Consider the following 12,578-nt stretch of genomic DNA (forward strand, 5'->3'; position numbering starts at 1 on the left):
GCTAACCTGTTTGGTACTTCTTACTCTTGTTTACTAAATAGAGGAGAAGGGAGGAATTTACACCTAGCTGCCAAGCTTTTCTTCCTGGGAAAAATCTTGACTTTCAATTCCCATCTCAGAGTCATGTGCCACCCAATCAAAGTGTCAGGTCTTATAGTCTCATAACCAAACAATGCCATGAAGTCATGATGCCAGCTTGCAATAAAAACCTTGAGACTGTTGCTTGTTGGGAGCTTCTGCAGAACCCACCACTGGGAACTATGGAAACTGGCTATCCTTGGGGAATTATTAAGAAGATCCTGGCGGCTCCTCTCTTTGCTTGAGCTAATAATAAAGCTTAAGCTAGCTTTGTTTATTGGCCTGCTTATTGTTTCTAGATCCAAAAGAACCAACTGCCTGGGCACCTGATCACTGCCCTGACAAATTGCCTGGAAAGAATAACCAGAAAAACCAAAGCAGATAATGTAGACATTTTAAAGGATTGAGTTGTTTACTAGTGCTTTATAAGTGGGAGAAGCTAAAATAAAGCACTAAAGGAAGTAAGGTAAAAATGCCAGTGGGCTAGAATCAGCCAAATTGGGAACTCTTTTCTTAAGTGTCAAACATGATTGCGTTTTCTAATCTCACAAGTAAAGAAGATAATGCCTCTGTGCTCCACTGAAGAGCAGGATTTCTCTAAGAACCTTCATTAACAAAACGCTTCCCAAGAACTGAGTAATATAACGCAGGGGTCTCCAACCTTGGCAACTTTGCTGACTGAGGGAGTCTGGAAGTCTGAACAATGTTCATCTCCACAAGTCTTAAAGTTGCCAAGGTTGAAGACCCCTAATATAGAGGTCACTTCACAGCACAAAAACTTGATCTACGTGTTTTTGTGTCTCACTTTCTCTCTTTAAAAACTAAAATAAAATGAGCAAGATTTGAAAGAGTTTGCATTTCACCAGTGGCGATGACGACAGGGAAAGAAAAAATATCTTGAACATCACAGCTATCCCAATTTCAAGAGACAACTGGAATTTCTGTTTTTTCTTTGAAGATGTTTCGCTTCTCATTCAAGAAGCTTCTTGGGGACAACCATGACCTGGATGACTGAGAATCTCCATAGACATCATAGATATCCAACTGTATCTGACCAAGAGTCAGATAAGAGCAAGCAGATTTTGATATTATCAAAACAACAATGTATTAGTGTAGCCACTGTGTTTGAGGCTACATAAATTTGTTTCATAAATAAATTTATATAGTGCCTTAACATGCACAAATACCTCATATGCATTAAAAAAGAATAAAGTTTTAAAAAGAGAAAAATGCCTACAAATTTTCTATCAAGAAGAACACTTCAACAGGAAAATTGCCTCTAATGCTTGAAGTCAAATAAACAAAGTACTTTAATCATAGTAAACAAAACAAAAAACCAAACAACAGGCAATCACAAAGATCTTGAACTAAAAATAGAATCAAATTATTTTGAATTTAAATTAGTAGTATTTATTGCCACTCTCTAATAACAATAAAATAGCTGTGCAATCCCAACATTAGCCTTAATTTAATCTCAGAATTTTATTGGGTTCAACAATTTATATGTTTTACATATAATTATCTAACGTGATGGACAAAGTAGATTCCGTTTAATCATAAGATACTAAACTGAAATCCAACGTGTACCATTAAGTTTTCTCTTGGGAGGAAAGGGAGAATCAGTTCAAGAGATCTGCAGGCTTTTAAGGAGAAACCCAACCCAAGAAGGGCATGTAGTCCAGTCATTTGAAGAAGCAAGGAGGGAGAGAAAAAGGAAGAAGGACAGAGCATGCAGAATGAAATCACCTGCTGACTGGGGTACGATGGAGAGGAAGTACAAATGGAGGAAGAAGAGAGCATGATCACTTTTTTGGGACAGGTCCGACAACGCTCCTTTTTCCTCATCTTTGTTTTAAAACAATGGTAGGAGAAAATGATAGAACAAGAAAAACAATATCATCGGTTTTATTTTAACACCCCGCATAGAAAACTCAATTTTTTTTCTACAGAGAAAACCAGCCTAGGAGCAAAATCTTTTTGTTCAACTACTGACTGCTTAATCTCAAATTATGTAGCCAAGAAATACATTTGAGCGCCTTCCCTTGCATTTTGCCTGAGTTGTGGCTGAAAAATGCATCATCTGGAGCAGTGCTCCTTAAATTTTTGGGGTCCTCCGAAATTTGGATTGTAGCTTTTAGCCAATGCGATGTTGCTGGGGATAATGAGAATGGCAGGTGAATATATGGGGAACGAATCGAAGAGAACAAGTGATTTGAAGGAAATGGCCCTTGCTTGCTTTCTTAGTTTAGGAGCCAAAGGTCTTCAAACTTGGCAGCTTTAAGACTTGTGGACTTCAACTCCCAGAATTCTCCAGCCAGCATAGCTGGAGAATAGTTTGAAGACCTCTGAGCTAGAACCTCTGCAGAGCAAACTCTTAAAGGGCAGGGTTTTCACTTCACCTGAAATCTTTCACAAATGTTCATGACAGGTTGCTTCATTTGTCTGAAGTGCTCAAAAATGTTCAAGTATGGAATTCTGTGTCCAGTTTCAAAAGCACCAAAATATAGTCAAGCAAAACGAACTGCCTGCCCTACTCTATGCAGTGTTTAGCATTTTGCATAGAACAACTCAAGCTATTGTTGTATAGAAATATACTGCTGTTTCCTATTTTTATATTATTTTCCCAATCCAATAATATTAATTGCAAAGCATACCAGAATATACAGCTCATACAACATAGATATATCATCAGCTTCACTGCTTGCCTGATGATGGCTCATATCAGGAGAGACCACATGATGATTGATGACTGACATAAGGTTCCACCTGGATTTCTTTCCAGTTCTCCCTAAACTAATACTACATTACACTGTAATAGGACCTGACCTTTCTACATCTACGCAGCAGGGGTGGGTTCTACTTACCTTTACTACCGGTTTGCAACGGGAGCACGCATGCTTCTGCGCATGAGCAGATCACCAAATGTGACGTCAGGGCGGGTGGGCGGAGCCTCCTGTTTTTACTACCAGTTCTCAAGAACTGGACAGAACCGGGAGTAACCCACCACTGGTACACAGGTCTACCTTCCAAACTTCCTGATACTACAGTCACTACATGTTTAGAGATGGAGTCACAGTGTTCCATAGGAATGTAAGAGATACTTTGCAAACCACACTACTGTGTGCCCATCTTTTTCATCTTTCGAAAACATACAAACAAGATGTCAGTGTGTCAGTCCATACACATGATTGTTCCCCAGCAGTTGACAGAAAGCTATGACGTTCAACCTTTGAATCCTTGAGCACAATACGAGGTCTCCATGATCAGTAATAATTAATAACCTTACTCTTCATATATATCACTACAATTTGTGCAACCAAATTCACAGTTGCAGTTTATTATTCCAGTTTTGTATTTTCCTACTTTTGGGTCCTGGACTCCACTCTACCATGTCCCAATAAATTCATCTAAAGTATGGACCATTCCATCAAACTTCTAAAAATGTAGAATACACTATTTTCCACTTGGGATGTAGCACTCAGTTCTTAGTTTACAAAAATACAACAATGAAGGATGTTCCCTGGGTCAACGCATTAAAGGTAAAAAAGAGGTTGTGCATTACAGAATTTACTGTTGATGTTCTTCTATAATGATCACCTTTTTCCATTTCAGTGTAAAACGATCTGATGTTGTTGCCAACCTAATTCTTCTCCATCAAGTAATAACCACATTTGGCTACCTTGACACAATGACCTACTATCAGAATTCCAATTTACAATTTCAGGTTTCAAAACTTTATTTCCCCTTCCACTCCCCACTCCCCCCCCACACTTGTGCTATTAGTATGCAAATGAAGAGTAAAGCTGTTAAGTTCAAGATGAAATTGTCTTCAACCCTAGAGCAGTCATGTTTATTTCTTCAGTACTATTGCTAGAATTTTTCCCCAACATGGTAGAAGAGTAGATTTAATCTTTTTAATAATGTCCATTTTTATAAAAATAAGAGAGACTATACTTCTGATTGTGTATACTCACGTTAATCAAAAATGTGAGGATGATTAGAATTGGTAGAAAGATGTTGAATCTACTTAATTAAATTTGTTCAAGGTAAAGAATCAAGTGAATAAGAGATATGATTCTTTTGGTCACATCTTTTTGTGGAATACATTCAAAACACAAAGGACTAATTTCTCAGACACTCTTAGATCTGACCAAAACATATGCGGGATGAATTGTTTCTTGTCTGTAAGATGAAAGAACATCAAAGAGCTATTCCACTTAAATTTGATGCTGTTTCTCTTGGAGAAGATACCATGTTTCTAGATGCTTCAAGCTACTGAGCAAAGAGATGGTTGACTTGTTCAATGAGCTTCACACCATAATTTGTAAGACTCTTAAATGGTAATTTGGAAAACTTTGTACCTTTCACCTTCAAAACCATATATGCTTCATCTTCAAGAAGAAACCATGATATTGACCAGAATGAAGTTCATTAAAAAAATACCCTAACTAAATTTTTTGTCTGTAATTATAATATTCTCCCTGTGTTGGTAGTAATAAAATGGAAATTTCCATTAAGGATTGCCTCTTTGGGGAAAAAGAGGGGTTTATGGTGCATTTAGAGGAGAGAGAAGGCAAACAGTTCTGTTCATGAACTACCAACTGATGCAATCAGAAGAAAAAATATAAGGAACAAAGTCATAAGATCTTGCAACCATTCTTAGAAAGACATATCTCCTTTAACTACTGATTTTGGATAGCTTGTGGGATATTTGTTATATTCTTATAGTGTCTTTTCCATTAGCTGGCCATCAAAAGTTCTTCAAATGCTTAAATTTCTTATGCTAATTCATCTTGTTCCAGTAACTCATCCTTGATGTGCTTTTCACTGATCAAGATGGCATTATACTTTAGCAGCACTGTCTTTGCATACGACAATTGTGAAGATTAAGTTCTCAAAGCAATTTCACTTTGATAGCCAGAATCACACCAATGTTATAATTAAATTTCAGACTACTGCTTTCTCAGGAACTCATCTGAATCTAGGTTAAGAAATTAAACGATCTGCTACAAAAAAAAAAGTGAAAAACCTTTAAGTCTGAGAGTTGTGTGGATTGGCCCTGAGTCCTGTACATAAATTCCTCAGAAGTAAGAAATTAAACTATATAACATAGCAATGGTTCTACTGTATAAACTTGGTATTTTAAGTTACACACCAAAAGGAGAGCCATGTTGAAAAACAATTTTGAAAATATTCCTTTCTTGCAGATTAATTCCATGTTTCTTGGCTCTGCACTTAGCACATGATCTGAGCTGCAAATGAAGCATATCCATCCAGTGCGGTTACGTTCTGTCTGCTATTTTCCACTTCATTTTGCTTTCAGAATGTTGTGCACATTTTTGGCTAGAAGCTAGTAGGAAGTATATATGTTTTGACTGAGTGGCTAATACACAAATTAAAATATGTTGGTAAATAATTTCATACATTTCATAATCTGATGCCCTGCTGATGGTAACAGGTTGAAGGAGGCTATCCATAGGTTGATAATGTCTTCAATAGCCGCTATAAATAAGTAAGCCAACTTATTTTGAGATATTCACTAACAAGAATTTACAGAGACTAAATAGATTCATCTTCATTTTCCTTTGAGTTTTAAGCAGATGCAAACTGAGAAAATATTAGAAACTCTAATACTGCTATACGCTTTCTTTAAAAGATTCTATATACCTATTGTATGTGAATACTTAGAAACATTATTAGTATATTATTAATCCTCACATTAATTTGCAGGTTTTTGCTCATGTTCTGATGAGAGATTGTTCCCTAACCATAAACTTATTTCCTTGAAGAATCTATATATTTGATACTTAAAACAATACTAGAACAGGAATCAGAAGACAGAAAAGAATGTGTTTAATTTATAAATGATTTATCCCAATTAAATTAAATATCTTTTTTTACATTTATACTGTAATGAAATCTCTTTGAAAATTCTTAAAGCTGAAAAGGACGAGCATCTACTGTTAAGTATAGCAACAATCCATAATGCCAAAGGAAATAAACTTTTCTTATCATCTGTAACAGAAACAGAAAGATGCAACTGTCAATTCCTCTATATTAATGCAAGAGAGATGCGCAATTGGTATATTTCAAAATGTGTAAAGTGTTTCTGTCAGGGCCAATTCTCATATTGTTCGCCAGTGCTGAGGATTAGATCTTCCTCAAGAAAGTTCCTCATAGATACCTGAATGCAATAATATTAAGGCTCCCAAGATTGAATTGTAAATATCTTCAAATCAATGATTATATAAACTGATGGGACAGTTTATATAAACAAAATTACATTTATTAGATGCTTTCACAGTAGTGAGTTCATGACTGCTCAAGGTTTTGTTAATAAGATACGTTAGAAAGGATCTTTGCTAGCTTTTCTGTGCTATCAATTTTACTAATGGTTAGAAACTAGGAACCATATATAAGCCATAACATTTTAGTAGGCTCAGAGATCTTGAAGAGAAAGCAGAGCCTGCGTAAAGGGAGGAGGAGGCGTGTGGGATGGAAAAGCAGTAGCCAATGAGGTTGGCAGTGTGACAGTCATTCACTGGGGTTCGTTTTACCTGTTTCCACTGAGGTATTGGGGCATGGCGGCCCTGCTCTCTCTGTCGATAGGCAGGATGGCTGAGAGCACGGTCTTGATAAGGCTGGGCAGAATGTTGCATGCAGGTCATAACATGCCCAGGATGGTGGGCATTTCCACAAAAGGCAAAAAACGGAACTCACAAAGAAACCCACAAAGGGACGGGGGTAGATATTAAACAGGGTGATGCGACGACAGACATCGGGGGGAGGGGGGGAATGGAATAAGAAAAAATTAGTTGCCAAACAAAAAAAAATATAGAGAAATATTTAAAAATGGAAGTGGGGAAAAAAGGGGGAGAAGGAAGACAGAAACTTAGCCACAAGAAGGCCATCTGTCTCCTATTATTTGGACAAGTTATTTGAATAGGTTTAGATTGGAAGTGAAAAAAAATTCCTAAAATAATCACAGCACAGATGTTTTAATCCGCTCTTCATGCCAACGGTCTCTTTACCAGGGTATCGTTTGAAATTCTGGCCTTCCCTTTGTAGCACATTGTACATCGGATGCAATGCTCATTGGGAAAAAGATGTGTTTCCTGCAGTGCTCAGTCAAAGTTAAATAAATCCTATAGGATTCCTGGGTGAAGCCAGTTATTTGAACCACTTTCTCAAGCAGAGAAGCTGGTTATGTATTCACGCTTCATTGCAACAGCTACTGAAAATTGTCTTCTGTATGTTGAACAGATGGCAATTCATCCAAGATTATTTTACAAAGGAGTTCCCTGAAGGCTACATTTAACTCCAGGATGAGCACAGAGCTGGGGGCTGACGGGGCTCTCAACCAGTAGCTTTCATGACCTGGAAACCTGATCAGGACTCCAACCCCAAATTGTTTCTAGGCATTGAGCAAAGGAATGGCAACTTGCCAGCATGTCTCTATATTCCAGCACTGCTCTTTGACAGACTGGCATAAAACTCCAGCAGGATTTTAAAAAGGGCTTCTTTATTCTTAGAATGCAAGAGCAGCTTTTATAACTTGTTTGGCTACAGAGGGAGACTCCATGCCCTCCACTCAAATTCAAATGCCCCTCCAAGGCAAGAAGATCCATCCTTTATCAAAGCATTAACTAAAACCCCAAATGCATCCAATGCAAGGTGCCCCTTCTCACCTGTCTCCGGAGGCCTGTGGACTGTACGGGGGCATTCTCCTCAAATTTGGCTAGCAGCTGTGTTGCCATAGACTTCACTTTATTCTGGTTCCCGATAGCGGCATCAATTCTTCTCTCGGTCAGGGCACTTACAAGGGTGGGCCTGTCTTCACGACAGCTTCTGGAAGTGTCCTCCTACAGATCAGTGTCAAGAACGGATTAAGAGATTCCTTTCGGGTACACTTGAAAATCCCTCTACCCAATTCCAGTTCTGAGCATCATTATGAATTCTTAAGAATTTTCTCACTCTTGCCAGTTTAGCTTTTTTGTGGTCCATCAGCAGCCTGTGGAGCTGGCAGCAGAGTTGGACAGTGAGGAGGCTGAGGAGGACTATGGGCCAGTCCTGGAGTCAGGGGAAGGCCCAGACAAGGGCTCTGCGTCGGAGGCAGAGATGGGGCCACAGCCATCTGGGAGCGATGCACGGACTCCGGAGTCTCCAGAGGCGGACAGCAGAGAGGCAGAGGAACAGGAGGAGCCTGTTCCTAGTGCATGCATGCGAAGAACTGCCAGAAGACAAGAGCAGCTAAAGCAAAAAGGACAACTCGGGAGTAAGGACAGGAGATGATTGGCCCCTCCCATAAGGCTTAAAAGAGCAGCAAGGGCTCTTGGGCTCTTTGTAGGAAAGCAACATGGCGTCTCTTGTTTCTGAACTTCATGGGGCTTTGCCAATAAAAGCCTTTGGCAGGGTACCAAACAAGACAAAGGTTTGTGATAAGGCCACCGGACTTTTTCTGAAGGATTTGTTTTGGAATTAATTTGGACTAAGCTAAGAATGAAGTAATTCTCAGCTGTTCTAATAAAATACATTTGCTTAGGACTGATTGTGTCTGGTAATAACTACTTGGGCCTAGGTCACAATAGCTTTGTACATTGCCTATTTTCCTCCAAGTTCAAAGTACCATCAAATTAAAGAAGACTAGGTATAGGCAAAAGATTTATACGATCTGAAGAGAAAGCAGAGTACAGAGTAGGCATAATTGCTCACTATCAGAGAATATGCTGGGCATATAAAATATTTCAGATCTAATGCACACACACTAGAAGGATCAGCTATTTGATAAAGCCTGAGGAACAGCAGCTCTCTCTGGCAAGGTTGAATCAGCGGCACATGTGGGGCTGGATAATCCCATTATATTACATTTGGCTCATTAAATCATTTATTATCAAGCTTTCCCAATTATTACAATCAGTGATTATAAATCAATGATTATAGACCAGCTGCTGCCAGATTACGGCACTGAAATATCTAAGCAGGTTTCAAAATTCTTAGTTGTGGTGATTAGAATGCGTTTGCTTCACAAGCCGCAGCCCGGGTTCTTTTCTTTCCATCTATCTCCTTTATAACTTTTTTTTTTTGAATTTATATCCCGCCCTTCTCCGAAGACTCAGGGCGGCTTACACTGTGTTAAGCAATAGTCTTCATCCATTTGTATATTATATACAAAGTCAACTTTATTGCCCCCAACAATCTGGGTCCTCATTTTACCTACCTTATAAAGGATGGAAGGCTGAGTCAACCTTGGGCCTGGTGGGACTTGAACTTGCAGTAATTGCAACCAGCTGTGTTAATAACAGACAGACTTAGTCTGCTGAGCCACCGGAGGCCTTTGAGTGCCTTGTTTCAGAATCTTGATAATTTGTGTATAGAACTTTGATATCGTTCATAATACATTACTCTTTACCAAGTTCCACATACTTATCATGCTGACTTTTGCTTATGGGTATACATTATTTTTATTTATTGTAACAAATCTTTATGGTTTTTCTCCTATGGTCTATGGCAGGGGTGTCAAACTCGCGTCGTCACTGCAGCGTCACATAACGTATCGTGACTATTTCCCCCCTTCACTAAACCAGATGTGGGTGTGGCCAGCGCATGATGCATCTGGCCCATGGGCCGAGAGTTTGACACCCCTGATCTAGGGCCATTTGCAAAAACAAATTAAAAATGCAAATTCCCTACGTTCAACTAAGGAATGCAAAGAAAAACAAATCCTATTGGTTCAGCATTGCAAATGTTAATATATAATCTTACATCAGGATACACCACGTATTTTAAAATTCCCTTCCAAAGATTCTGAGACCAAAGTAAAGCTAGGAATATGTTTCCATGTAAGTTTACCCAATGGTTTAATAAAGTCTAGAGGGGGAGGAAAGCAATCTCTGAGCTTTATTAGCACATGGAGAATCACATAAATGACTAATCCTTTGACCAAGCTAAACCCCTGAAGGTAGACAGGGAGTACATCAAGGTGAAGGCAGAATGCTTCATCCTAATATCCAACTATATAGACAAGATTTGGTTTATTTTTACTTCCATTTTATTGATTTTATAAAGAAATATTCTGCTTGTTATTGTAAACTGCCCAGAGTCACTTAGGTGAGATGAACAGTGTAGAAATGTGATACATAACATTAAATAAATATTCAATCATGTCCATGATCACTGTTGGAAGTGAAAGCCCAGAAACACATTTTTCTTCCCATCTAATATTTGTAGAAATTAAAGCTGATGATTAAGCATCTTATAAACCAGAGGTCCCCAACCTTGGCAACTTTAAGCCTGGAGGACTTCAACTCCCATGTTCCAACTCCAATTCTGGGAGTTGAAGTCCTCCAGGCTTAAAGTTGCCACGGTTGGAGATCACTATTACAAACTATATGGCAGCCATTCAATGTCTTCTTAAAGATTAGAAACCCAAGTGACTTTGAGCAAGAAGTTTAGTAACAAGAGCTTCAGGCTTCTTGCTGTTATAAATCCCAAAACTATGTTGAGGAATGCAAGATTCTTCTGAGTTCCAGTCAGATCTCAATCTCTTAAAATTAAGTTCTTACTCCTTTGTTTACAGTGGTATGTACATTGCTTACTCAAGTAATTCTAGGTGGTTTACAAGAGTAAATTCAAGATATCCATAAAATCCAAATATTAAATATCTTTTTTTAAAAAAATGTGGAGTTGTGGCTTCCAAACTCAAAATATTTTCAGTTACTTCTTAATGTATAAAGTGATGGAGGCCAACCTAAAACAAGAGAATAAAGTGTCCCAAAATAAATAGCCCACCTCTGAGAATGATGGGTTTTGGGGTTCTTACACCTCCTATCTCTCTAGGGCAGGGGTCTCCAACCTTGACAACTTTAAGACTTGTGGACTTCAACTCCCAGAGTTCAACTCCCAATTCTGGGAGTTGAAGTCCACAAGTCTTAAAGTTGCCAAGGTTGGAGGCCCCTGCTCTTGGGAGCAGGTACCCATATCATCTTCTCACAGCCAAGGTATGGTGAGCAAATTAAACCTGGAGAAGATAGTCCCAAAGGGAACAAGCCCACTGAACAGGACTCTAAAATGTGTAAGGCATAAATATTATCCAGATTATAGTGTGCCAGTATAGGGGATAATTCTGATCAAGATATGAAAATACGTATTAATTAAGCTAAAAAGAGCACCATTTTTTAATCACTGGAATGTACAGGTTGCTGGGAGTCCAGTTTTGACTGCTGGTATTTACCTAGTGATTAAATTGCATGAAAATACTTATTTAAGTGCCAGAGCTGGGCCCAAAACAAAAGAGATGTGGTTTGTTTTCAACCGGAAATAGTTATGTTGGCACTCAGAATGGGGGTGTCGAACTCAATTTCATTGAGGGCTACATCAGGGTTGTGTTTGACCTCGGTGGGGCCAGGGTGGGCATGGCCAGTTCGACGTTACTCGTGTAAGGTGTGCCTGTGGTGGCCCAAGCACTCTGCCAGCAAAAACAGGCTTCTAAGCTCTGTTTTCAGCTGCGACAGCTCACTGTAACCCTTTGCCAGCGAAAACAGAGCTCAGGAGGGCAGCAACGTGGGCCGGTCCTTCACTGTTTCCAGGTTGGCCCCGCAGGCCAGATCTAAGCCCCCAGTGATCCGGATCTGGCCCCCAGGCCTTGAAATTGACTCCCCTGTTCTAGCCTGACTGTGGTTTGACAGAATCAAACCTGGGGTATTTTAGCTCTTGATTTCAATTTATTGGCTATTTTGATTGTTGTGTTCAATTTAGTTTGGCTTTTGCATTTATTTCATTTGAAGTACGTAGAAATTACTGATTTAAAAATGCTTTGCTAAGTTACAGTTCAATGTACTGTGCAAATATATGATCCCTGACTCCTTTAATTCAAGCTAGCTAAGATTCCAAAATGAACAGGAAATTAAAAAATGAAAACAGTATTACTTACGTCTTCTGATTGGCTGGTTTTCCGCCTCTTTCCTGAACCATCCAGATCTTTCTCCTTTTTATCCTAAGCAGAAGAGAGAGAATTCTGAGCCCCATTGTCTCTATCTCATATTTTATATGTTGATAATGTTATTATTCCTGTTTTTCCCATCTGAGAACAACCTGAGGACCTTTTTCTGAAGTGATCCGGTGTGTTTCTAACATTTTAGATCAGCCTATTAAATGATCCACTACAACCCCAATTGGAAAAACTGGGACAATGTGTCCTCATTTGATCACAGGTAGTCCTCAACTTACAACTGTAACTGAGCCTGGAATTATGGTCATATGTCATTGCAGTCGTAAGTCAAGGCATCAGATGACCAATGCCTCTATTTTGGGAGCTTTTTTTTCCCCCCGGTGTTCATTAAGCAAACACCATAAAGCAAATGTTGCGATTGTTAAGTGAATCAATTTTCCCCAACGGGCAGTTTTTGCCAGAAAACAGAAATAAATACTGGAAACTGGCAAAAAACATTGGGAACAGTGGTCATGTGACCATGGGATGCTGCAAACAGTTGTACAACTTCAGC

At 38.9% G+C, this 12,578-nt stretch overlaps 1 protein-coding gene across 27 annotated transcripts in view; it reads right to left on the reverse strand.

Moving 5' to 3' along the window:
- The window catches only part of MICAL3 (microtubule associated monooxygenase, calponin and LIM domain containing 3), a 227,890-nt gene that overhangs the window by 90,210 nt on the left and 125,102 nt on the right, over positions 1-12,578 (reverse strand). For 19 of the 27 annotated variants that reach the window (XR_009156059.1, XR_009156060.1, XR_009156061.1 and 16 more), the window contains 4 exons: positions 12,008-12,070; positions 7,767-7,940; positions 6,636-6,719; positions 1,825-1,923 (listed from right to left, as the gene is read on the reverse strand). Coding sequence is in view for 24 of the 27 variants with exons in the window: in XM_058190697.1 (XP_058046680.1) it covers positions 1,825-1,923; positions 6,636-6,719; positions 7,767-7,940; positions 12,008-12,070 (420 nt within the window). In the remaining 3 variants the exon portion in view is untranslated. The remainder of the gene's footprint in view (positions 1-1,824; positions 1,924-6,635; positions 6,720-7,766; positions 7,941-12,007; positions 12,071-12,578) is intronic. The other 8 variants (XM_058190710.1, XM_058190709.1, XM_058190706.1 and 5 more) reach the window with 3 other exon arrangements.

This window comes from Ahaetulla prasina, chromosome 7 (genome assembly GCF_028640845.1).
Source record: "Ahaetulla prasina isolate Xishuangbanna chromosome 7, ASM2864084v1, whole genome shotgun sequence".
Classification (NCBI taxonomy): Eukaryota; Metazoa; Chordata; class Lepidosauria; order Squamata; family Colubridae; genus Ahaetulla; species Ahaetulla prasina.